At 46.0% G+C, this 27,617-nt stretch overlaps 1 protein-coding gene across 1 annotated transcript; it reads right to left on the minus strand.

The window, feature by feature from the left end:
- Positions 1 to 14,030: 14,030 nt before the first annotated feature.
- On the minus strand, positions 14,031 to 27,195 carry LOC144098725 (solute carrier organic anion transporter family member 74D-like). Its single transcript, XM_077631562.1, has 9 exons — positions 26,243 to 27,195; positions 25,568 to 25,654; positions 24,109 to 24,315; positions 21,402 to 21,566; positions 19,276 to 19,474; positions 18,165 to 18,294; positions 17,483 to 17,667; positions 16,588 to 16,652; positions 14,031 to 14,932 (listed from the first exon to the last, which is right to left on the minus strand). The coding sequence occupies exons 1-9, from the start codon at positions 26,955 to 26,957 to the stop codon at positions 14,604 to 14,606; spliced, it is 2,082 nt and encodes a 693-aa protein (XP_077487688.1). The 5' UTR covers positions 26,958 to 27,195; the 3' UTR covers positions 14,031 to 14,603.
- Between the last annotated feature and the right edge of the window lie 422 nt (positions 27,196 to 27,617).

The raw sequence follows: 27,617 nt of genomic DNA on the forward strand, positions 1-27,617 counted from the left end.
CTTGGCAAGCAACACCGTTTCATTCTTGTTATTTATAATAAATCAGCCATATCAGATTTCTGCATGACTTCTATCGAGATGCTTTTTTCTGCCCGTCACGCACTCAGCCATTGGATTTATTTCCTCCTCACTACAGAGGTGTTTTCCGCGAAGGGATCCTCGTGTTCGCAAACAGAACGAGAAATCATGCAATAACTTATCCTAATTTCGCATTATCGGTCAATTTCTGCCGTTCCGCTATAATACAAAGTAAGCATAAATGTGTTCTCGCCTTCTTAATGCCATTAGACTCTGGGCATCAAGCTTACAAGTTGCATTAAAGAAGAAAGATGGGATAAAAAAAACGTTGAAATGAACCCATAAATGTCCATTCGGTATAAGTTTTGTAGTACAAGTCGGGCCAACATGAAAGAGAAATCTTTCCAAGTGTTCTCTCAAAAATGATTACAACTTCGGTTTAAGCGGCGGTCTATGGACAGTCTATAGACTTTTTACAAAAAAAGTCAGCATTCGTTAAAGTCACATCCTATCGCGCAGGTCAGAAGTTTGCAAGAAGTGGAGCAGTGCCTTGGAGGCCTTCACCGCCGACGATCGCCGCGGCCAGTGGCCGAGAATCTTCATTTCCGTCAGTGGGCGCGGATCTAGATGCTCCAGTGCACGACAGAGAGACTTTCTTTCGGTGTTGTAGGCAGGGCAGTCACAAAGAATGTGGGATATAGTCTCGATCGTCATACCCGCAGATGGCGCATGCAGGGCTGTCAGCCATACCGATTAAGAACGAGTAACGGTTGGTGAAAGCTACACCAAGCCACAGGCGGCAAAGCAAAGTTTCTTCACGTCACGGTAGGTCGGATGGAAGCCAGAGCTTCAGATCTGGGTCCAAAGATTTTAAACGTGAATTGGAAAATTGGCCAGAATTCTACGCGGCAAGCGTGATGTCCAGCGAGAAGTGCGCGAAGCCTTGCCGCTGCGTCTGATCTCGAAATGGGGATCGACACAAAATCGCCGTCGTGGTGAGCAGTTCGCGCGACCTCGTGGGCGCGGTGATTGCCTGCTATGCCGCTGTGCCCCGGTGACTTCAATTTTAATTTTCATAGTGACTTAAATTATCTGCTACTTTCCTTTCTGTTTCATTCTTTATCCCCTCATCTCTTTACACTCGTGTAGGGTAGCAAACCGATTATTCTTCCGGTTAACCTCCCTGCCTTTACTCTTTTCCCTCCTCCTCCTCCGCTTATAGACTCTATTTCCCCCTTGTAGATATTTATTTTTGTCTATTCATAGTGTATAGACTGCCTATAGACAGAAGTCTACTAAAAGTGTATGACCATATTTCAACAGATTGTCTATAGATTGGCTATAGGATTTTTATTGCGTAGTGACTGTTCTCTAGAAATTCCCTATGAAAAGTCTATAGAATGTATAGACACAAGTCTATAGACAGTATATAGACTGTCTAAAGATATTTTTGTAAGGGTAATAGCGACCTAGCTCTAATGCGTCCAACGTTGTGGAAGCCTTTATTCTACTGCAATGCACTTAAAGTTGGATCTATCTTGTATGACACTTTTTGGCAGCTTGCTTAGATTGGCTTGGTAAAATTGGTAAAACTGGCTTTGGCCAAGGAAGGTCCAGGTTAGCCTTACATTATTTTTCAGAGCATATGCTGCTTGCTGTAATCCGTGAAGATATCCCAACATTTATGGCTACGGTTCTACCTTGCCTAAGTGGCAGACATAGAAACCGCGTAACCTCAAGGAAGTAATGATGAAGCGGCAGTATTGTTTTGCTTATTAAGTTTTCTTAAGCATGATGCGCATGTGGTCAGCTTAAAGTTTCAGAGGAAGCTTCTGCAATTGCTCTTTGTATGGGATAATTTATGTAATGTATAATCGACTTACCGAAATTGTTCTATCAGCAAGAATGAATGCAAGAAAAGTGTAGATACGCAACAAAATCATTTTTATGTAAGGGCCATCAACTCCGAAACGAATATCAAAACATTTGAATAAGCAAGCGCTTTGTGGAATGCAAATATTTTGTGATGTGTTATGTCTGCGGAGCAGCTGATATGCCTTAATAAATGCCGATGAGCTTGGTATGTCTTAATGTCAAGCGATGTGCAGCAAGTACGGTTTAATGAACGCTAAGGGTTATGCGTTAATAAACGCCAAGTAGCTATTACAGGCGCTTGATTTGTTAGTGGCATATATCTTTTGGATTTAAAAGGGAAAACAACCTGACCGAAAACTATCTCTTCTGTCGAGCAGCTGACCAACATCGCAACCAGGGACGTTGAAACGGTGCAGACACAAAGTTTTGGGGTATCTGTTTTTTGCACTGAAGAAAGCTCTACGAGCCTAGTAATCATGCAAATAACCTCAAAACGTTAGCGCGGGCGTGAATAATTTTTTTTCTAACTATTTTGTATAGGCAGTTTTGGCCTCAGACGGCGCCAGCTTTTGAGTGCACTTTGACTTCAAGGTTGATCGGCCAACCTGTACTACCTGCACAATAACTGGGGCAACGGCACCCTGACGTCGCTTGATGCCGGAGAGATACCGAGTGGCTCCTCGGACAGCGTTCAATATCATATTAAATTAGATTCCACTCAACGCCTGTGACTGAAACTTGTGAGAAGGCATCTCCTTCCGCCCACGAAGCAAATTACGTCATTCGTTTGCGGTCGAAATTTTGTCCTTACCCATTTAAGGGCCGCTTTAGAGAGCATTAAGGGTACATTGCGATTCTAGCAAGCAAGCACACTCCTACCAAGGCTGTCCACTTGTCTGCACGTACACTGATCTCAAGTTCACAGCTTATCCGGTAACCGATTACGGCTGACACTACGAGAGGCTACAAGGCGCTAGTGTGCGAGCTCTTGGGATTGCGATCTCCCATCTGTTTGAGGCGCCGACATCTCGGAAGAGTTGCGACAGCTTCATACAGGTCTCTGTTTACTCTTGCACCTGGGATGAATTAAAAAGACAAGCCGCGCTTAGGAAGAGGCCTACTGTATGAGTGCCGAGGCTTCCGGATGCACCGGCAAAGCAATGTTTTTACACCGTAAAGATGCGTGACAGAGCGAGCACTCCGTACTCAAGGCCTGCGATGTGTACGGGCAGTAATTTGAGGGTCGGCTCTACGTGTCCCGGTTTGGTGGTGAGCAAAAAAAAAAGTATTCAACCTGTGCGCGGAGATTGGCTCGTGCCCAAGGACAATGAATTCCCCTTCCTTATGGAATTGGGACCTGACATGGATTAAAAACACGAGGTTGTAATACCATGGGGCATTCTGACATTGGAGACACCATTTAAATATTTAAACAGATTCTGATTATACTCCTAGCCCACCTAACATCCATGGGTCCTCAACGCTCCGCGCCAGCCTTCACTATACTTACGTCTCCTGCCCTACAACAAGCGTTGTGACAGCTGGTGGAGCGGTCAGATCGAACCTGTTGAAGCACGTTGAAGTCGCAGATAATGGCAGCTGCTGATAGATAAGTGCTTATATTGATTTACCAGGCTAACACATAAGTGTAATCCTGTCATTGGTGACGCCAGTCGCACAAGCGTAAGTTGAAGTAGTTTTGGGTGGATGTTCAGCTATTGCCAGACCGCTGTTCAGTCTTGGATTTTAATCGACTGCTCAAAACTCCTTCCGTGAGTTTGAATGAGGAGCTGTGCGTAAGCGATTAGCCCCATAATGACAAAGCCCGAAATTATAGTGACAATAGAAACTCTAGATCTTGAGAGTGAGAGAACGAGGGAGGGAAAGAGATCCTAAGGCACAAAACACCAGAGCAGGAGATTATTGAACTTCAAGTTGAGAAACTTGGGCTTTAAAACTAGAGCAGTGCCCCAGGAAGTGCCGAACATAAATATAAAGTTACGAAATTGTTATGTAAACCAAATTAATGTACGTTATCGGTTACATCTGAACGCTGTTGTAAAGCCAAAATTAACAAATAAAATTTTGTTGCATCATATACAATAGTTTAAAATTACAAATAAATATTGTGCTTCCTGTGTGTTCTAACGTCCTTCTATTGTTAAAATGTAGACAATTAAGTTGTTTATTGCTTCGAAAACATTAGTTAAAAGTTCAAAAACAAGTTTGGTGTAATATTATATTCGAAATGCTATCATTACGTTCAAATGGTAACTACAGAAAAAAAAAAAACATTAGTTGAATCCCGCTACAACGGAATCGACGGGACGCGCGAGGAATTTCGTTGTCGCGAAATTTCGCTGTCGAGAAATTAACCAAGAATGCAAGGCAATAACTCCAGCAAAACATAGTTTTATTGCCAGAAATCTGTGAGCTTAGCCTGCTTGCGTTTCACTGCCAGCAGCGGCGTCACACGACTCTCGCACTCTGTTAACAGCGACATCGCAACGTCGTCATCGTGTGTACCAAGGAATTCTCTAATAACGTCGAAGGCATCCAGTACCTGCGATGAGGCTGCCGCGGCAGGTAAATCTTGAGCGAAGTAGGCTTCATGATCGGATGGCTCTTCCGGCTCGCGAACACTTTTGATGATCATCATCATCATCATCATTTATTTACCCTTAAAGGCCCTTGGTTTAGGGCATTACATAAGGGGGGGGGGGGAGTAGTCGTTACATATACAATGGTACAACAAAAATCAATACAAAGTGCAGGGTTCTTGTTAAACATTAACATCATTACAAGCATCAACACTAATAAAGACACAGCGGCTCAAGAACAGCTTGGAAAAAAACAAAAAAAAACAAAAAACAGACGCATACACATTCAAAAACACGTCTTCATCGCTTCGTTCCTCGTGGATAATCCCGTCGGCGTCGAGGAAATCGCCCAGCGCTATGTCAGCAGGAACGTTTCCAGCTTCCTTGAGCAATTTCCAAGTAACGTCAATCCCAGGAGTCGATGACGATGGTACACTTTCCGCGGCTGCAGTCGTGCTGGTCGCCTTGCTGTCGACCAACCCGGCGTGCTTGAAGAAGTTGCGGATCACGCTGCACCGTGTTGCTCTTTAGCCGCAGCCATCATTTCTAAAGCCATGAAAAGATCGACTTTCGTCTCCCTACCATTGTCGGTGTTCAGGAGAAGCCGCTGGATCAACCTCTCCCGGTAGGAAGACTTCATGCTCCGGATGATGCCTTGGTCCAGGGGTTGAATGACTGAGGTACAGTTCGGCGGGAAGAACTTCAGCTCCACACTTGACAGGTTGACGTCGTCAATGCGGTGCGCTGAACAATTGTCCAAGAGCAAACAAACCTTCCGATTTTGTCTGCTCATGTCGCGGTCAAGTGGCACCACTCAATCAGCAAAAATGGCACGGGTCATCCACGACCGGCTGTTTGCCACGTACTTGACAGGTAGGCTCCTGTTCCCCTTGAAGCAGCGCGGTTTTGCTCTTTTGTCAATAACTAACGGAGGGCGTCTGTCAGACCCATCCACATTTGTGCACAGCAGCACAGTCACTCGTTTCTTGCTATGTATGCCTCCGTGGCAACGCTGCCCTTTAAAATCAAGCGTCTTCGCTGGCAGCATCTCATAGAAAAGGACCGTCTCGTCTGCGTTATAAATATCAGGCGGAGCGTAACTGCTCATTATGACAGTCATTCTGTCCGCCACCCATGCTGATGCGCCGTCAACGTCCGCAGATTCCGATTCACCGCACAAAACCTTGCCGACGATGTTATGCCTTTCTTTGAAGCGATTCAGCCATCCTAGGCTTGGCTTAAAGTAGTTCAGCCCTAGCAAACAAGCATAATTTAGGGCCTTCTGCTGCACAATTGTACCGCTCAGGGGCATGTTTGTTGCTCGCGTATCGACGAACGAAGCATAGACAGCCTTGTCGAGCTCTTCATACGTTGGTTGCGTCACTTTCTTGTGCTGCGCTGAAGTGGCCGATGAAAGTGCCTTCCTAATGCTGTCCTTATTCTTCAAAATCGTCGATAGCGAACTCGGCGCGATGCCAAAATCTGCGGCAATAATTGCATTCTTCCTCCCGCTTTCCGCTTCGGCGATAATTCTATCCTTTTCTTCTAGCGAAATAAACTTTCGCTTCTTCGTTGGCGGCGACATGGCAGAGGCGATCGACGAGATCAGACTGCAGCGAAAGACCGACGATCAACACACACCAACACACGAGAAAATGGCGGCAAGGGCTGCGGAGAAGGCGGGGAGGGGAGGCTGGCGACCGGATTTGGATTCGTCTTTGGCCCTCGTACGGCCGGCGGCCTTCGCACGGCGCCAAATCCCCTCGCTGCTTCCCTATGACGAATAAACGACTCCCAACCAAATTTTTTTTATAAAAAGTAGATGAAAATTTAATAAAAATACATTCCGTGCTTTATTTAGCTGCTCCAAGCCACTGCTTTAGCAGGGAATAATCTCGTACAGCGCCCAACTTTTGAAGAAAGGCGGGCCACTGACCGGCGAAGGCTCGCGAAAAATTCGTAGAAGCGAATGCGTGCTCACAAAGTAATTCGTTTTCGAGGGAATTTTAATACATTAACTCTTATGGGTATTTCCCTGGGAATTAAAAATACTTCGTTGTGGCGAAAATTTCGTTGAAGTGACATTCGTTGTGCCGGGATTCAACCGTGCAAATATATTTTAGACATATGTCCCAGAGTTTTTGCCCCTATTCCCACAGAAAAGATGCTTTGCAGCTAGCAGTAGTTTGGAACAAATCTCTTAGAGTGTGCCTGTCATACATTGCATGCACAAATCCATTAAAACTTTGCGCATTACCACGTCTGACGTCAACCGCTGTACACGAAGCCCAAGAGAAGGGGCGATTTAGTTTTGAAAAGCATCGTGACGCGGCGCTGACGATCGCTAGACTGAGAAACGGCAGAAAACATTAAAAAACTCACTCCTCACTATCCCGTTTCGCCCACAAAAGCAAGAAAACAAACAAACTAGGCGGTGGCGACAGTGATGTCCATGCTTGGTGCAATACTTTCTGCGGCTTTCAGTCACGCACTGATTTGAACGACTCAGGTATATGAGATAACCATTGTGGGTGGTTGCGAACTGAAGAATATTGCAGAGCTGCCGGCGCACCAGTTCAATCCGTCGTTAACCCTAAATTCACGTCTGCGGAAGAACGAAAAGAATACTTTAAAAAAAGAGGTCGTCTCTCGCGCCGAGCAGAAAATGATGGGCTATAAGCGAGTGGCGGTGGACTAAGCGCAGTGGAAAAGTAAACTACCGAACATCAGGGAATTATTGCTTCGCCTATTTCGAACACGCCGCAATCCTTTGACAAGTACGAACATCCCATTGCAGGATCCAAACCAATTCAAAGGCAGAGAAAAAAGCCTGTCTCCCCAGCCGCACCCAAACGTGTGGTCCGCCTAAGGAGAGAAGCCGAAAACTGCCGCAGAGTATTGAAAGGACTACGGAAACAAAAAAAAAACCGACACATTATTAAGAAGAAAGCACTGGAGATGTTGAAAACATTCGTGGTACATGGCCTTCAGGAACTTTTGGCTGGTCAAGTGCGGATGCAGGGCCGCAGGAACACAAGTAGAAAGTGGCCTCCAGAACTGAAGGACTTTGATTTGAATGCTTTTTTTTTATGGCACGAAAGCATACCGCTACTTTTCTAATTTTGTCATCTTGCCAACCGCGAGGCCACTATGAAGCTGTTGGGATGTTGGGCTAGTCGGTTCGCAGTGAATGCCAAAAAAAATAATAAACTGCGCGCAGACGACAGGACAAGAAGACGCTCTAAGTCACACACGCAAAGCGCAATCCGCGCTTCGCGCTTTGCCCCGTTTTTTCTTCTAGAGAGCCACTGACTCCCGATATAATTACTTGCCTGACAGATGGTCTTAAAGAAGCAGTTAAAGATTGCAACAAGGGTTTTGTTTGTGTTAACGCAGATATGTTGTAAGTCACTATGTGATATGGTGAACTAGTACTACAAAGCAGCTAGATATCACGCGTATATGTATCATATATATGTGAATCTCTGAAACTTGTCTAGCGGATTAGTCGAGCGGATGATGTGAGCGATTTAGGCTCTCGTATACGTGCTAATAAATACAGCGCAAAAAACGCACTGAGTCGCTCAAGTTTATTTCAGGGCCTACAGTCACCTTCATAGTGTTCAGACTGTCACCGCGGTGAAGCAATAATGTCGCAACTCATTGATTGTATATCCTGGGAAAAAAAGTACGAACATTTCCGTGCCATTAAAAAAACAGCGCATGCATTGCTTAGAGACACGGGCGTAGGCACAGGCGCATTTGTCGGACTTCGACAAATGTGGATCAAAATGAACAAAAACGTCATGAAACATCTTCACTTTGACGGGATGGAAGGAGTCGCACGAGCGAAACAATTTTAGCAAGCAATCTGCGTACCGCGATGCACGTGCTCCTAACCCTCACCTTATGGCAGTGAGAATACGATGCCGCCACCTTTCAAACGCACTTTGTCACGACAACGACACGACGCTACGGTTGTCTCTCCACCGGCCGCTAAGAGAGGAATTGGCACTGGCATCTGCATTGGTTGGACATGGTAGGGGAACTTGCGCTGAAGTTTGCGGCGCCGATTGCAGCGCCAAACACACTGCCTAGCGAGAAGAGCAAGCAGTTTTGGGTAGTACTGGATGGATGGATGGATGGATGGAAGGTAGGAGCGTCCCCTTTGAAACGGGGCAGTGGTTGTTGCCACTATGCTCAGTTTTTTTTCTTTATTTTTGTTTACTCTTATTTTTGTTTACTCTTAGTGTTACTTTTAGTACTTTTCCGCGCCACCTTCAGGCGCTTATTGGCATGAGCCTCCGCGCTCTGTCGAAGGCGCACGTGCCGTGCGTCAGCTATCTGGGCTACGCCGAGAGAAGCTAGGCAATGGATGCTGTCAGCCAAACGCGGCTATCTAATCGCGCAGAATGTGTTCTCGCATTTGCAGCGGTCCAAGCAGCTGACAAAAGCAGTTTTGAGTAACCGAATGGAACAATTGCAGTGCCACCTTGGGAGCGCAGGTTCCCCATAGGAAGCTTCATACACACTGACCAAACTTGGAGAGGAAGAGGAAAGCAAACACTGACATGCCAAGTTACCTCGAGTGTTGTTCTCATTTTCAACGTATTGTGCTCTGTTTTTCAGACAACAATAGCGTGATGCACGACGATGAATACAGGTTTGAAGCCCCTTTTCAGCCCCGAACTATTCATTGTAAGGTTACATCGATTTATCTATGATGATGGGCAAATAAAAAAGCTCTTAAAGCCCAAGTAGAAGACTCCTGCCACATTGTCGATTATAAAAATTTAGAAACCAGACTCACTTCTCATGCTGAAATCAGTCAATTTGGCAACGATTTTCCCCCTAAAGTCTAAAACAAAGAGTTGATTAGGTACTATTAGATAATTATAGGTCTAATCAATGAGCTCTATCATTTACATCATGTACTATTGGGAATACAACTCTCCAGGACGCATACCCGGGAACAAAAGCCGACAGGCCCGTCATTAGTCATTTGATTGAAGTCAAACTTGCAGAAGTGACAGTCGGACTCACGTGCTCCAATGTGGTGCAGTGAAAGCAGATTTTCTTTGGCAGGCGTGACATATGTGGACCTAGATCGCTTCTTCCGTCCTGGAGAGTGTTGGCCCCGGCAGTACATCTTGCTCTACAATCCATTTGCACAGACCGCACTGGCGTGTGCTTCTCTCGCGTTTTTAAACCGAAAGCTTTACTGGCCGCGAACTTGCGATTTCGCCATGGCGGTGCTCCGAGGAGGCACATGACCTCACAACGCGCGCCTCGCCGTGGAGCCGAACCGGTCTGGCCGGGTCGGCGTTGGCTGGCGCACTCGGCGCGAAATAGAGACGTGCTCCAAGTTTCCGACAGTGCGGTCAGAGGGCGCTGAAGCCGCCGAACGCGTCGGCGGTCAAGCGCAGTTGGAGTATAGAGTCTCGCTTTGGCCGACGTGACGTTGCCGTGCAGCGCGAGCCGCGCGCGTCATATCGGAGTATAGACGCGCCTTAACAGAGCCTGCGCTTAACCGCTAACCAATGTATTCGGTGGCGGCATCTATGGGAGCCACTGAAATCCCCCGCACACTCACCGAATAAAAAAACCTGTACTGAGGCTCGGAATCGAACCACAGCCTTTGACGTTTGAGGCAGAGACGCTACCACTGCGCCACGACGGCTCTTTTTTTTGTCTTTATTGCCTGTTTTGACAGTTTACAACAGATCACTAACATGTTATGCGCTGCACTCTCAAGCATCAAGAGCGGACATGCGTTTTACTCACGTGAGAAAATCAAAACTGTTTCAAGGAACACACCTCTCCCATCAACTCGACAACTTCATCTTCAAAACACAACTCGTTGTACACTTCACGCAGCTTAAATATGTTTTGTTTGAAGTAATCTCTGACAGGCTGCGCATCTTCATCGCAGTGCCGTACAGTCACCCTGCTTCGCCAAATGCTGTGCAGGCCAAGGGGGAAAATTACATCGTATTTATAAAGTTCCGTCTCAACGTCCAGGAATCGTATCCCATACGGCGTCAAGGGTAAGTCTTTCTTCATTGCGCGCAGGAGCGCGTCCCGAAAGAGCAGCGCATCCCAGCAATCAATAAAGACGTGTTCTATTCAGTCTGGTTTGTGACACAACAAGCAGTCAGCACCCCATGGTAAAAACAGTCCGTTCTCCTCCATACATATTTTAACCGGCAACGTACCAGTGTGCAGCTTGAAGAAAAACGTCTTCACGCCCGCTAGCACCGCCATTTTCCTTACTCTTTTTAAAACATTTCCTCCTTGGCCTCCACTATACAGAGATCAATATATTAGCTCGGGGAAGACACAGTCAAGCGAATCTTTCAGTAATTTCTTACGCGTGACATTTGAAAGATATTCCAAACTGAACCGAGCATTTAGAAACCGGAAAGCAAAGATCCCTTCTTTCAAAAATCTACTTGCACTCTATCACATCCCGTCTACAGTGGAAATAATATAGTTTGGCAAAGCCGAAGAAAGCCTCACTTGAATAAAAGTCCGCAGGAAAGGGTCGCGTTGATCTGGAAGAAAAATAAATCTTGACACCACCTGCCTCAGGTACAAGTGTGGCAGCTAAAACTCCCTTTTCTCAAGCGCAGAAATAAATAGTCACGTTTAGTCCTCTCCCATGAGAACTGCCAAAGAAAAACTACGAACAGACGATGAAACTTTTGAATTATAAGTCTAGAGTACGAAAGGACCTGCAACAAATAGCACACTTTTGAAACCAGGTATGCACTACATATGTTTGCGCACGCGAAATTGGACAGTTCCTTTCCCGACCATTTCTGTGCACTCGTGGACAATTCTTGAATTTTCTCTTTCCAAAAGTCATCGTTATCTCGATACTTGTCAAGAGGAACACCTAGGTATTTGGAAGGGACATGTGACCATTTTACACTTGCATGAAACAAAGGCGCTCAAGCTTCAACCATGGATAAAGGGGCATCTAGTGAATGCACTCTCCCGATGCCGAAGTCGCCGCGCTTTCGCTACGTATATTCTGGCCTAACCGAGCTAGGCCATCAGCAATTTTCTGGAATAAATTATGTATACATTGAGGAAAATCCCCTGGTATAACCATTATTAAAGGGTGCCCCATTAGTGATGCCGGAGAATCGGGAGTAATTAACTCTTGCTTACTAAATATTCAGGCTTTACGGTTTACAGAGGTTTAACGTCCCAAAGCGACTCAGGCTACAAGGAACGCCGTAGTGAAGGGCTTCGGCAATTTCGGCCACCTGTGGTTCTTTAACGTGCACTGAGATTGCACAGTACACTGGCCTCTACAATTTCGCTTCCATTGGAATTCAACCATCGAAATGTTGAGGCTTTGCATGGAATCCATGCAGGCACAATCTAACAGATTTATGGCAAAGTACTGCCAGTTGCAGTCTATGTTTGCTATAATAAATGTTAGCAAATTTATGTGATACAATTAAATATATATTTTAAATGTTGTGGTTAAACCACGTCATCCTTATCGCTATATCCTTGTGGTCTTCTTCAAACCTGGCCTTCTAGGGAACGGGTCCGCGAGCCATGGTCTCGCCCGACGAGTGGCGCACCTTCAATGGCAACACACCGGTTTATTCCGCACCAAAAAAAATGGCTGTGGTTTAGCTCTTCCGTTCTCCGCTCCCCCCCTCCCCCCCCCCCACTCGACACGGCGCATGCGCACAGCTGTTGCAGCTCGATTTCGCCGGCGCGCCGCACCGCCGGCAGCAGCAGCTGCTCCGCATCACGTGACCAACCGGCTCAACGCCACGGCGCTGCCACGGAGCTCAAGGGGTGCCACGCTGAAGGCTCGAAGAGCTGGCGTAGTGTAGCTCTCGCTACAAAACGCTTTTAACAGAGCACAGCAGTGAACGTAGCGGCGGAGCAGGGCATGCGGTCTAGGCTCTCGAGAGCGCAATGCTCGGACTACACAAAACGGCCGCTAAGCCCTAAGCGCGACAAAACAAGCACACTGAGGCGCGAATGGCAAGAAGCGGAACAGTTAAAAGGGGGGCTCGAAGCGGCATAAGAAACCAGGCTGCTCGCGTAGCGGCCACTCACGCCAAAGAGTTATTCCATCTTCGGAGAAGTCGCTTCCATCTTCTATCTTCCTGATAAAGCTACGCCCGTCGTTCGTGCGCATCGCGACAACTCTGGCTGGCCGCCGAAAGCTTCATCGCGCCCCAACAAAAATTCCTGCGGAAATCCTCCGGCGCGCTTCTTTCGCCGTCCTTATTAGTCATCGCACAGCGACCGCATGCCACATATCGTGAGCAGCTGTTCTGTCATGCGTAGTTGCCCTGCACTCGTACGCACCTAGATGACTGAAAGACAGCGCGCGTGGTTTAAATGAATAAAAGGGGACCGTATAGCCCTACAAAAGTTGTCTTAAATTTTAACACTAAAGTAATGTTTCAGTGTAACATGTAACGTTAGTGCAACTTATATGAGAATTTCTTAATATTTTATGTTCTCTGCTATCAGCGATAAGAGCGTAGCAATGAACGAGGGCGTAACAATGTAACAATAGGTAAATACATAGGGATGTAAGAATAAGGTCATAATCACAAAGATAAGTATCAAAACTGGTTGTCTGACAACCATCGTGCTAAGCAACTGGCAATGTCAGCAGAAGAAAGCGAACATTGCTAAGGCACTCACGAAGTGAACAAGAAAGGGAAGGAGGAAGCCTCAGTGTGCTTGCCAATGTTTCTTCAAGAGGGCTTCTCCTGTCAACCGGTCACTCCTTTGTTTTGCAGGTCACCTGCTTAATTCTCTTTAGCAGCCCGCGTGCGTGGATAAGATTCATCCTACTCATCCTAACAGCCTTCCCACTTCACAACCTCCTCCTATTCACCAAGACTTCCCCTTTGGAATGAAGGCCCTAAATACCACAACACGAAATAACTTTGAGTGTCGCCATTTTCAAAGCGCTGTGGCGCCATCTGTTTAGCGCGGACTTTCAGGCTGCCATGCGTGGCGACACGACACAGGTCGCATACGGCCAAAGTTTCCTTCGGATTTGAATTTGGATGGTTTTTTATGATATGAACACTCCTCCTCGTCATCATCACAGCCATAAGTAAAAAAGTTACCTATATTGCACGACGCGCCCGGAAATGGCCCTGCATAGGACCATCTTCTGCGCCAAGAGTACCGCTGCACCCTTGCTTGCAATTATTTGTGATCCTCGACGTTTTTATGAGTCTGTTGTCACGACACGGCTCCGTCGCTGTCATTTCTCATGCGTAGCACGCCATTCTCTCGATCGGCACTGGCGTTCCCCGTTGTGAACCAAGATTTTCGCTGTCAGTCGGTTTCGTCAACTCTGCCAGTTGACCTCGAATGGAGGACATAGTTCTGGCTTGTGTGAGCTGTGGTGCGGGGGAGAAGATTCGCCTTCAAAAGATCTGGCCATCGAGCGGAACACCCTTGAGAAGGGCAATGGTCCCTCAACACACTGCAGCTTATGTATTTCGTATGGCCAACAAAGGCAGGGCATGTCTGTTCTGCCCAACACGTCTTGAGTGTCATGCACAAGTCTGCGCGGCATGGCAGCTTAAAATATCATAAAGAGCATGAAGAAACTAAGTTCACGAGAAGCACAAAATACCACTAAATTTTACGAAATAATACGGCTTTTAATACCTCAACGCATTCGTAACTGCAACGTTCCACATTTTTTTATTTATGATATATAAGCCCTGTTGCGCCGACCACAAGAAGGCAGCCTGCATATTGGTTAATTCGCGAAACTTTACGGCGCAGGCCTCTACGCGACTAATGGCGTCCACCCCGGGCCGGAGCGAAGCGTGCTTATCTTTAGACGCTTTGTTTTGCCGGATACTGGGACTTTCCTTCAGTTTACTGACCACAACCAGAACGAGCCCATGACCATAGTCACCCTTTCTACTTATACGAGCAACTCAACCTTTCTGCTCTCCCTCTCCATTTATCCGTTCCCCCTTGGGAAGGGTAGTCAGCGTGGCTATATCTGGTACCTCCCAGCCTTCTTGCCCTTCTCTTTCCCTCACCTTTTCCTGCCAGGTGTTCAAAATGAAAGGGGCTCTGTATTCCATGTCACAGATTGTTCTGCGCAGTCTTCTCTGAGTCTGCACCTGCGATGCCTTCAAGTTCGAGTGCCCCGTTTTCCCATTTAGCAGTCGCTGCATCTTCAACATGGGCATCCACGTCACCGTACATGTCGGTGACGCGTTTGGCGTAGTACGACAAGATAAGTTGACTCGTAAGGCCGAGGCCCATAAACACGATGGTGACGGAGTGGTAGGCGATGCGCAGTTTGTCGACATCGTAGAAGGAGCAGTTTGCCCGGTGACCGGCCCGATCTTCCCACACCAGGCAAGTGGCGTCAAACACAGCCGTGTAGATGAGTGGGTACGGGATGGCTCCTGGAGTCAAGGAAAAAAAGAGAATAATTCGGAGGTTCCACGGGGTAAGGTATCAATGCGCAGTGTTTGTGACAAAGTTGAAAGACAGCGCATCCCTTACTTTATTTATGTATAAAGAAAGGAACGCCGACCAAAGGTTGTTGTTAAAACGAAGACGTTTCGGCTTCCATACGCAAGCCTTGATCATGGAAGCCGAAACGTCTTCGTTTTAACAACAACCTTTGGTCGGCGTTCCTTTCTTTATTCATGAATCTTTTCGCCAGACTTTAGATTTCCTTATTTTATTTGTGTCTAACACGCGCCATGGGGCTACGTGCCTCCATTGAAGGAATCGATTAATTATCGGTAGTACCGCGACTCGAACCCCGTACGTGATGCGTACCATTTGGGTGTAGTACAATTCAGTCAGCTCTGTATTTTCGTATTTCGCATAACGAATTCGTTTTTATTTTTATTCTACAAACGCATTTTGTCTAAAGCTTTAGATATGAGTAGTTTCGAGGATATCGCTCCGGGGCGGTGACAGAGTCCAACAAGCAGGAATGCACTGAAAAGAAACTCTTCATTGGGTTCATTTGCGCTTACAAAGAACAAAACAACATGATGGCGGCGATAGCAACAAACGTGCTCGGCCGTCATTCACGAACAGAATCGCCGCCACTGTCAGCCGCGCTCAATTTAAAGCTGACGAAGAACTTACGATTTAACGCGCTCTGAACGTCGTCGACAACCTTGATCAACGTAGAACCGATAGCGCACGGCTGCAAATAAATCTGGTTGCTTATCTTGCCATGAACTAAGTAATAAAGCCGCGTGCCGGCCGCTTTGGGCATGAACAAATAAACACTACTAGCCTTTGTGGCGATATCAATCTCTACGAAAGTATCCAATATTCCTTTGACAATGTTACAGTTCTAATAGTAATACTCGGTGTAATAGCTGCCCTCGTTAGGTCGCACATCTAACGCCATGCAGTTCAATTGTACAATGCTGGAGGAGGAAAATCAGTGCAGCTCTTTGTTTCCTTCCCGGAAGAGCTGTTTATCAATGGTAGCGTTGCAGGCTGTTCAACGACGATGTTGTCTCTGCACAACAGTTTACGATAACTTCCGGAATTCCGTCAAGCTGAAAAACGGTTTTAGACGTCACCTTTGTTTGACCCACTTTACGAATCTCTGGCGCAGGAGAAAAAAAATTCACAAAAGCGTATATAAGGCTCGTAAATTCAAAGCAGAAAGCTGGGCTTGTTGGTCGTTCATCCTTAAGAAGTTCATGGCAAATAAAATGAAAAATGGTGGACGTATGGTCAGCGCAAATACATTTTGAAGTTCCTACACCTACATATGCGAACGAATCTGACCGAGCTGCGCTTAGCGACATGCACGCTGTCTGTGTTTTCATATGCTGGTTGACATTATATATTCGTTCGTTAACTACGGTACATACAACTCGTCAAAAACGTGGCCCCTCCTTCAGCTATTCACTCTTTCTTGTATGTTCAGCGGCATCTGCGCCCTGGTACTTTAAGATCTCAAACTGCTACACAGGCCAGCAAATATGTTTAACCACGAAACTGAACAGCACCTCCTGAATTTAGTCAACGCTCCAAACTTGTCAATGTTAATGAAAACGAACGCCAAGAGTACAATCCTTACCGAGAAAATTCAGGCAGCCGGCAAGCATTCCAACAGCCATACCCTTGTCGGCAGGATCCACACACCTGCATAGCGAGGACCGCTGAACATTAAACAGTTCCGTAGCTATGATATAGGAGCGTGTCTGTGGCTTCCCACGTAGACCAAGGGAAGTGTATAAACTGTGATGAACAGTCCAATGGGGACAAGGTAGCACAAGTATGCGATTTTATACCCGGAAAAATCCTTTAAAGAACTTTTAACAAGAGCTCAAAACTGTCCCCCACGCAACAGGACTGGTACGCAAACACACCTATGCGGTAAACAGGGTAGCTTTCAAAAGCAAAGCACTCGAAGACCGAAGAAGTCGTCCATAGAGCAATAAAAACAAAAAGCACAGTGTGTATGTATGAAAAAAAATGAAAACGTCACAGTAAGAGAATAACATTTACCTTTCAAATCATCAAGTAGTAACATGAGCATAAACATAACATAATGCAAAAAAGCACATTTTGAATGCGTGTGTGTGTAATAAAAAGCAGTGAAACAAAATTCGCAATCTCATTGCTCCTAGGAATCAAAGCATAACTGTGTTCCGGAAGCCTCCTAATCTCAGCCCATTCAGTGATCCCGCTCACGGTTAGGTATTCGTATGTCAGAAAGACCTCGGCTACTGTAAATTATGGGACGTGTCCTCTGTCACGACAGTGGTTCTTAAAGTGATTGGTAACAGCTTTGACAGTGCAGCAGTGTTCTTTTAATTTTCCATTCGGGCCCAGTCTGCCCGAAACATATTTTGGAGCATGTCAATAGCCTTAAATGCGAATATAATGGCAGCTTTAATGGCAGCACGGTCACCAACGCCTCACAATTTTCACAACTTTTTGCAATAAAAGTTCCAAAAACGAAACCTTACCTTAGCGTGATGATTGTGAGCCCCACTCGAGAGAGCTGCGATATGAGTTTTCCCAGGCTGATCAAAAGGACTAAAATGAACAAATTTTTGCACGGGAAGTCGCAGAGGCCGTTTGCGATGATGGGCAGCACACCGTTCAAATCCGTACTTGCGCTTCCGGCTATGCAGGCACACGCCATCGAACCCTGCGAAGTACGAAGTGGAGTCCATGTCTCAGCCATAAAGGTAACCATTTATCTAAGCAGCGTCATTACACCCGGTTGCGTCCAGTGCTGAACAAAAGTCTCTCTCATTTAGCTGCAATCATCCCTGCCCCTATCGCATCAGCGCCGCTGACTTTATGCCGCCAGCTGATGTGCTTACCTTCGACTGCAATGGCCTCCGTTGCCCTAACCGACCAACGGCGATCTGTTCTGCGTATTGCATGTCCTGACCATGACCGTTAGGTTTTCTTTATATCACCTAGGATGTCATTAGCTCTTTTATGAATGTGCCAGTTAAGAATTTACTGCAGTCGAGAAGTATATATTATGTCGAGACATTGGTTGTTCATACCGGCGACTCAACAATGACTTTAATTACATGGAAAGGTACAACATCTCTCTTACATACGACTTGTGTAGCACCGAGGACAGAAAGCGTTAAAAAGGAGGAAATAAATTCCTTTTTTTTTTGCACCCACGTTTCCACGGTCGATGCATCCTGCGGCGCAGGGGGAGAAGTAGGTAGCCTGCTCGGCGACGTGGCAGATTGGCTGGAAGCGACCTGTAGGGCACGTGCAGTTCTCGTTGCACGGATTGCTCAAGGAGAGCCTGCGCACAGAAATGACTTCAAAGACCGAACTCTAGTCCAGCTCTTAAATAGCATTTGCTTAGAAATTTACCATTAAATAGGTCATCTTGAAGAATTCTATGGTTTTATTGCATACTGTCGTGTCAAGAAACCGTGAAGGCCCATAGGCCACTGACGATTGCATGAGAAAAATCACATGTCGGGAGCGCTACGGCTCCCTTGTAGCACATGAGCCACTTATAATAAGCTGCACAACTCCAACCAAAAATTCAACGAAAAAAGTCGCGTCACCACCTCCCTGCAGTGGGCCAGCGTGACTAACAGCCTAAACACCCTCCCCCTCCTCCGCGCATTTCGCGTCACAGCTGTCGTTCCTTTGACCCCCCCCCCCCTCCTTCCTCCTCCCCTCTATACTTAAAGACGCTTAGCTACTGCCTTCAGTCGCCCCTGATGAAGGAGCCGAGTCGGCTTCGAAACGTTGGGTTAAAGTTAACATTTTTGGTTGGAGTTGTGCATTTTATTATACGTCTTCAAACTCAACCAGACAGGCAAAACTGACAATATGTTTAGTTTTCACATGAGCCACTGCACTCCCGAAACATCAATTTCTTTTATGACACTAGTCCATGATCTAAGAAATTTGTCTATGGCACCCTGCAGATTATGAACTTCGCGCAATTCACTTTTCTAAGGTATACATTACATCCCGCCGTCATTCTGCGCTTCAAATGCATGATAGGAAATCCTTTCGACAACATCTGAACTCCTTTGAATAAGGCATATGTGTATTACCATCCTAATGCTAAAGTGTACATAAAAGAAAAAAATTGTCACATGTTCTTCCCAGCTCTCAAGCCTCTGCTGTGAACTGCTAAATTATTTACTGAAAACGCTCTTTTCACCTTACGCTTCTAAACAGAGCAAAGGCGCCCCAAGCCGTTTTTACTGCACAACAAAGGTGTGGTTCAAGGACACCCCAAAAGAACTCCCGAGCACAGTACCTGCCACCGCTGTCCATACTTGTGCCAGCCAGTTGCCAACCTGAACAGCCGAGGAAGAGGCCCGCGAACAGGAAGGACAGGTTTAGGAAGTCGCCCAAGGCTCCTAGCAAGCTGATTGTCCGTGCCCCGGGCTTCCAGAAGCGAATGATTATACCGCCCAAGAAGAGGCCGACCATCATGGCAAGGACCTTTGTGGGGCCTGCACATTATGTGCCCGGTTTTTCATAACCCTTAGAAAGAATTCACGTCGGAAAGAAGCCAAAGCATTCAGGACGAAAGACACGAAAGAAAAGAGCAAGCGCACAAAGGAGCACTCTCGAATGGTGGCCACGACAGTGAAAGATGAAGGCAAATTATGCGCAACAAAATAAAAAAACAGAGAATGACGCTTCAAATTGCAGACTGACAAAGATAATAAAACACGACCACCTGTGAAAAAATTCGCAATCCGTCGACACACACACCGAAGAAATTCGCACCTCTTGTACTGATCATGGCCCGCAATCTCTCTCCGATTTTAGTAGTTCTTCCGTTAAAGCTTTTCTCTTTCCGTTATGAACAGGTTAGCCGGCTGATCGTATATTTCGTTGACCTTATAGCGTTTGTTTTTTCCCATAATTTGTTTTTACGCTTTTACTGTTTTTTAATAGACATCCTGGGGGGTCGTAAATCACAAAACGATGACCGTGGTAAAAAAGGATTAATGCAGCACTAATGAGTCCATTCTTGGTAAAAGCTTTGACAATACCTTTGTCTATGAACAATCGTTCATTAAACGCGATCTGAAGCAGTGAGGAATATATTGTTAAGAAATAGGGCCCGTTTCACTCTAGGCTGGGCAAGTGAATGCTCTAAATTTTCTTGCCTTCCTTTTCTGTTTTTCAATGGCTGCGATGTCAAGTACTGATAGCATTAGAATGACAGCCGGTTCCGGATATATCGAGACCGGTTATTTCGAATTGTTTGCTATATCTAACGCACAGATTATCTTCTTGAAAATCTTGAAGTGTAGGAAAGTCGCATTACACATCGAACTCCAATTTCGCTGGTCATTCGATGCATCGAACGACGTGCCGCACACCCGCAAGTGACGAATCTCCTTACTACATTCTTTGTTAACTTGCTGCACGCGGGGACATGTCGGCTGCGTGACTTTGGGTACGTGCTGGCAGCAACCACGGGACAATGTGAACGTGGGGTGTGCTTTAGGGTCGCCTTCAGCCTCATACCTTTTCCATTCCGCATTGCCGTCATGCGGTAAAGCCAACGTAACTTTCCAAACGCTATCTGTCGGCGGCCCCATAGCCTGATGCGGTTACAATCATAACAGAGGCGCGCCGCTGGCGTCGTTTCAATGTATATTCTTCCTTATAGGTTACAGATAAGCTTAGCTACCCTTTTTTATGCACTTAATTGCGGATATATCGAGCTACTTTGCGATCCCCTTCGAGTTCGATATATCCGGGTTCGGCTGCATTGTCTCCTTTCGTATTAGATCGACTTCCCTTGGGAAAGTTTTTTTCTGACGAGAAACATGCATTAAAAATGCTATTACAACTTGAAGCTTCATATTTCGAACCGTTCGCCTTATTTCTTAGCTTCAAATATTCAGTTTCTTTCCACAGAGCTAAGCTAAGAGACGGATGTTATTTCTTTCAAAGAACAATGACAGCGATGAGTACAAGCTGATGAGTACGTGGCCCCTAACCACGCGGCTAAGTTTTTGTGCCCTGCGAAACGTTTAGGGTCTTTCAGGACAGCGCTCAAAAACTTGTACCACTTGTATCTAGAATAACTTGGTTACGTTTACAAGCTCGGTATCGCAGGAAAAGTGAACGAAGCTGTCAGTATAGCGACACCACACATGTGCAAGCTGAACGGTAGGACGTGTAAAATACAAAACCTACCTCAAAACTTTCAACGAGACAAACAACTTCGATAATGCTTAGTAGAAAGAATGCCTCATATGCCATCAACATGCGGAATCCGACGTTGTTCATACGTGTCTCCCTTTCAACGCACTCAGGTTTAGGGTTACTGGCGTATCTGTGCGCACCAATATCTCGAACTTGGCGTTTACTTGAAGCAAAATAGGTTGCACTGGTAACACTTTTGCTTTCACTAACCTGTTAAGAGGCTGGCCTTTGACGCTGAGACGCGATACTGGTTCTCGACGTATTTCGGAAACATGCTCAAGTAGCCGCCAACGCCGTTGACGATGAAGACGAGCGTCACCATCTTCCACACCAACACAGGATTCTTGAAGAGGCGGCTCACAGCAATCTTGAAATCTGCGAACAAGCAAATTTTTTGCATGACCTAACTGACCTGACATATCTGGAAACGTACGAAATGCGCAAAAAAAGAAAACAAGGTCAAAAGGCGACAGACGGCCGCCAACAGCAGATTTTGTTTTAACAGCAAAGCAAAAAAAAAGAACTCAGAGAGCGCCAATATACACCAGGAGATGCAAGGCAATTGTAACCATGCACTGGGAGGCTATCCTCTACTAAATATGCGGTATAAATGAAACTGATTGATTAATTGATAATTCCTGCTCCCTTTTGATGCTGACCTCCAATAATAATAATAATAATAATAATAATAATAATAATAATAATAATAATAATAATAATAATAATAATAATAATAATAATAATAATAATAATAATAATAATAATAATAATAATTGGTTTTTGGGAAGGAAAATGGCGCCGTATCTGTCTCATATATCGGCGGACACCTGAACCGCACCGTAAGGGAAGGGATAAAGGAGGGAGTGAAAGAAGAAAGGAAGAAAAATGTGCCGTAGTGGAGGGCTCCGGAATAATTTCGACCACCTGGGGATCTTTAACGTGCACTGACATCGCACAGCACACGGGCGCCTTAGCGTTTTGCCTCCATAAAGACGCAGCCGCCGCGGTCGGGTTCGAACCCGGACCTCTTCTATAATTTTGTTTTCAGTTTGACCTTTTAAATTGATGCTTTTTAAAAGTACTGCTTGAGTCGCTATCGCGGCGCTGTGGTTGTGGTGCTCGGCTGCCGACCCGAAAGACGCGATCTCTATCCCGGCCCTGACGGTCGCATTTCGATGAAGGCGAAGTGCTAGAGACCCGTGTACTGTGCGATGTCAGTGCACGTTAAAGAGCGCCATGTAGTCGAAGTCATCCGGAGCCCTCCACTACGGCGTCCCTCATAGCCTGAGTGGCTTTAGGGAGTTAAACCTCATAAACCAAGCCTTAAAAATAACTTTTGCTTAAATAATTTCGAAATAACTTTTGAGGTTTATTATAAAGAGCGGAAGAAAACCTGCGCTACGCGCACTTATGCTCAGACACGTTCTGCGGAAAACACTGGCATGTTATCTAGTAGAACAAACGACGGCACGGAGCCGAGGTTAATGAGTTGAAAAGAGGAAGGGGTCGACCATAGAAATGAGCACAGCGCATGGACGTGACTTCGTTTCCGAGAATTTCAAGCTACTTTTCGTGTGCCAGATATGTAAAAACAGTGATGAAAGTGACGATTAATTTTTTTTATGCCAGCCCCAATCATAAGCGGCAGAGTGCAGGTTAATTGAGACACGCGTTGCGTCTTGCGGTGGTTTCCGGATTGGGAGACATTTTGTAGAAGTACTTGTGTCCCCTCTTCCCCAATCTTCTTTGCAAGCTCCAGTCAGCTTTCCACTGAGGACACAGACACAGAGAGTACAGATGCAACAACACTGCGAATAGATAATGCCAAAGGTCGCAGACGATGTCAGCGCTTACAAGGCGTTAAAGTGTGGCCAGTAATGGCAGCTTTAAGTCTAGATAATTGTTTCGAAACTTGTACTGCTGAAAAGCTCTGTGAACCGACTGCCGACTGAAAGAGAGAAGCTGGCCTCTCCCTGAGAAGCACTGAGCTTTAAAAACTAGCTAGAGAGATGGTTTTTCAGCAGCGCAGGGGACAAAGGACGTGACAAGTGCACAGACACGGCGCTGAACTTACAACTGGTTTATTGAGGTGATTTTCACTACTTATATACAGTGGCACCAATCACCTCAATAAACCAATCAACCAATCACCTCAATCAACCAGTTGTAAGTTCAGCGCCATGTCTGTGCACTTGTCACGTCCTTTGTCCCCTGCGCTGCTGAAGAACCATGTCACACCAACTTGCCCAAGCTTCTACAGTATTAGCTAGAGAGACCTTAATGCTTTATATTGATGATGGTTTGCTAATTTTCAAAAAGTTCGTAAATTGTCTGTTTTTGTTGTATTTCATATGCAAGAGTTCTAACAAAATGTGTACTTGAAAAACCGCATCTCCTGCCTTGTCCTGTGCCGGCAGTATGAATAAACAAATAAATAAAAAACGGCACAGGGTGTCGTGGTAAAAGAGGGCTATGGCTAAGGAGTCTGGCCTACACGAAGGGAAATCAAGGACACACTTTTGCGAGCCAGCCGCTCCTTGTGCTTGATTTTCTAAGTAGGTTTCACGGCAGAGAAGCCCAGCACTTGTAATTACAATCGAACCTCGTTATAACGAAACAGTTTATAACAAAAAATATTGGCTGTAACGAAGGAATGACAATCCCCCTTCGAAACTCGGTCGACAGGGGCTATAACGAAGCTACGGCTACAACGAAATAGTACCCGGTCCCCTTCAACTTCGGTGTAACGAGGTTGAACTTAATGGCAAACTGGTTGCGACACTGCAGCCCTCGGGATCGGGCCCCACGCTTCCCGCTTAAGGGGCGGATGCTCAAATCGATAGGCCACCACAACGGTGAAACCTAACTTTGAAACGTCGCTGCATGCGTCAATCGCCGTATTGCACTGCGTCCTCACCACGTGCGTCGTTGACTATCTTCTCGCCAAATGACTTGGGCTCTGCCTTCTTGCTCTCTGCAGCTGCATACACAGAGCTCCTCCGAATATGCTTGGGAAACAGAGACATGGGCAGCGACATCAGCACCATGACACCACCCCAAATGACGAAGCCCATCCACCAGGCGCCGATCCAGTTCGGGTGCGTGCGGCCGATGCCTGGGTTCTCTGTCATCCGCAAGAGAGCCATTAGACATCAGATTCACAAATTTGTAGGTTAGGTGATGAACTGTACGTTCAAAGGGAGAGAAAGAATACAAGATTTCTTAAACGGTCTCTGCTAGCCGCAATCGGTTTTCGAACTATTCTAAGGCTTGCAGAAATGACAAACTCTTAGACCGCTATTAGGTCTTCCCAGTTTTCTCTATTTAAACATTCTTAAAGGTGAAAGAGACGTTGTTAGCATAAAATGAAAAAAGTAACACGAAGATGAGAAGAGGCTAGCGTCGTCTAGAACTGCATTGGGGAAACAGCAATGTGGTGTTCTGCGGAAATTGTCTTGGTGTTATTCTCAGAATAACAGACACGCCAAAGCAATGAATGTAATCAAAGCCAACGTCATTGAATAAACGCCTCTGTAGCGGTGATGAAAGGCGTACACATAAACATTCTGCGACATTCCACCATCTGGTGAGCACTTTGAGGTATAAATGTTTCTTGATCAAGTAAACGCGCTGCCATCTTCCTTCATCCACGCCGCATTGCAAACAATTTCTTATTTGTCGCAACAGGTACCATCAGTATGTTACCATGCCGTCTACACCTTGCTGAAACAATAGCATCTATAGCAGGTTGAGTTATTGGACGCACAAAAAACGGTGCGCTCTCAACACCTCGCCCCTTCATCAAAACTTTAAAAATTCCGGATGAAACTTGTTTCCGAAAATCTGTCATCAGTGTGCTCAAAAATGCGCTTCGGAAGTTTTACCTCCTGAATCTATCGGCTTCATTTCATTGACAGTGGGTATAACAAATAGTACCGCCGAAAGGTTGAATCCACTGCTGCTTGAACATAATGCATGCGTTTCAGACTTTAATGGTTCGGATCTTTCTACGGTTTGTTTACTACTTACAAACTGCGCTCGTCTTTTATTTCTTTTGCATCTTTATTTATAAGCTGTGCAACCTGAGCCAGGGAAAGTTAATTGCGCGAACAAGCCCAGCAAGCTATGTCCGATTGAGATCGCATCTGCATCGTACATTTGAAAGAATGTAGCGCCCCGTATGATCCTGTCTTACTTCCATTCTGCCTAATGGCCCACAAAACTTTCCTAACTATCATAGACACGATTTTCTCCTCTGTAAAAGATGAATGCTATAACTGAAAGCTACAATTACGGTGACATTTTTTTTTCCTAGACAGCATACGAGTACAACCGTAAATAACATAAATGCGTTCAGAAAAAAAAAACCCGCTTACCGAATGGCGACTCGTATATACTTAGGCAAACTGATGCGGACACGTATCCGAGCATAGGACCAACGAGGCGCAAAGCCATGATCAAACCTGCGCAAAAAACGCGAACACTCAAAACTGTACTTCGCTCGGTGCTATGCATGCACGAATAGTTTCTATGCGTTGGTGCGATGCTGCAGTAACTTTGCACATATCTCATCGTGAAAGAAATTTATCGCCTCAAACAAGAACTCCGTTGAGTTCAATCTCAGTTTCTGCATGCAATGCAATGATCACGACAGTTCTCGCAATGCAATTACCGAGATAAATCATGCGTTACAGTTAGTTACAGTTAGGCATGTGAGTAGGGCAACATTTTTAGTCTAACACCCAATCCTGCACATTGTAAGTCTCACATTTAAGCTTCATTAACAAGAGTTAATACTCACAGGGGTCAAGAATCTAAATTTTCGGCTATGAGGGACTGGTGTGTTCTTTTAAAATTCTTTTGCTTTAGACCTTGGAGGACCTAATTTTGTTTCTTACTTGAAAAATGATGCATTTTCAGAAACTCTCATTTGTTCTAACGATATAAAGTTACAGTGCGCATCCTTTTTAAAATGCAGACCATCATGCCGGCTAGTATGATCTGACTACGGCAATGCGCAGGGCACGGTGAAACATTGTGAGGTCACTTACTGAAGTAGACAGGAGAGTCCTTCTTCTTAACGTTGTCGTCAGTGTACGTTGACCCTGATATGTAGAAAGTCGTGCCTCCGATGCCATTGAGGAAGTTGGCTAAAAAGAGCAGGGATACGGCCACAATGGCTCTGGGAGCTGGCGTCTCGTCTCTGACAAAACTGGGCTCATCACTAATGTCGTCTTCAGCTTGCGTGCAGAATTTCAGCTTTGTCTTCAAACTCCTCAGCCCGTGAAGTGTCCTGGCGTCTGCTATCGTAGAAGACACATCTCCTGTGTGGCTTACGAACCCCGGACCGTAGATGAGGTACGGCAGCACACTGAAGAAACACCCCAGCACGGACACCCAAACTCCGAAGGTGAGGATTTTGGGCCGGCTGATCTTTGTGGCATAATATCCGATCAGCAGGCTGGCGAAGAGCGCGCTGATGTTGTCAGCGATGAGAATGAAGCCCACTGTCTTTGCAGTAAGGCCAAACTTCCTCTCTATAGTTGATACACAGCCGTTCAGGTACGCTTTCAGCGCACCTTGGGAGATGCCGAAAAGCGAGTAGCAAATTAGGAAGTAGTAAGCCTTGCCAAATCGCTGAAGCCACGGAGGCCTATACCCCAAGCAACCGCACATAAAATCTGGGTCTGTCTCAGGCTGTTTGTCTGCATCTTCACTGGGCTCTTTCGCCGGCACGGCTTCGAACCTGAGTTCATTGAGAGACATCAGCTGCTAGCCGTCGTTGTGTCAGTAAACCAAAAGTCCTAGCATCAAAGCAAACTTTACGTAGAAGAGACACCTTCAGAGGAGAATCCAGGCGATGCCAGCTCGAAGAGTCCAGTGGCTGTCTGACTGGTGGAGTACAAAGTGTTTCGACTGCGGGTGCGCCGTAGGTTCCTTAGCCATTCAAGTGTGCGCAGAATCAGTCGGCGCCTAGTTTCAGATACCGTTCATCTAAACCAAAGCTTCCGACCGAGAAAACATCACTGCGGGTCTCGTAGATAACCTAGACAACACGTGCAAAGAGGGAGATATCGAACCTTGTGATGTCGCCGGCAGATGCACTCGGTCGTTCTTGCAGTGACCGTTTTTTCCTCCCTCTCTCTCTGTTGGGTTTTACTTTTTCGGGGGCACCAGAATTATTAACAAAACTTTGCGTGTTAAAACTTCTGTAGTTCTGAAGCCGCATCTGCGAGCAGACCTTTAGCACATGTGAACAGTTTGACAGACCCTCTTAACAAGAATGAATGCGTACGAAAGGCGAACTTATAGACCCAGCCTCTCCTTTAGCCAAAACGAACTTCTCTTAGTTCACCCTCTGATACTGCCCTCGATCAATCGGTTTTGTTAACTGGTCGCATTCATCCAGCTTATCAGTACGCTATC

This window comes from Amblyomma americanum, chromosome 7, assembly GCF_052857255.1.
Source record: "Amblyomma americanum isolate KBUSLIRL-KWMA chromosome 7, ASM5285725v1, whole genome shotgun sequence".
Taxonomy (NCBI): Eukaryota; Metazoa; Arthropoda; class Arachnida; order Ixodida; family Ixodidae; genus Amblyomma; species Amblyomma americanum.

Bases quoted from the DNA above. Each gene is read 5' to 3' on its own strand.
- LOC144098725 (XM_077631562.1), bottom strand. From the start codon at position 26,957: ATGTCTCTCAATGAACTCAGGTTCGAAGCCGTGCCGGCGAAAGAGCCC. The intron at 19,475-21,401 runs GTTAGTGAAAGC...CATAATGTGCAG, and splicing joins AAAGGCCAGCCTCTTAACAG to GCCCCACAAAGGTCCTTGCC. The intron at 18,295-19,275 runs GTACTGTGCTCG...TTCTGTGCGCAG, and splicing joins AGTATGGACAGCGGTGGCAG to GCTCTCCTTGAGCAATCCGT.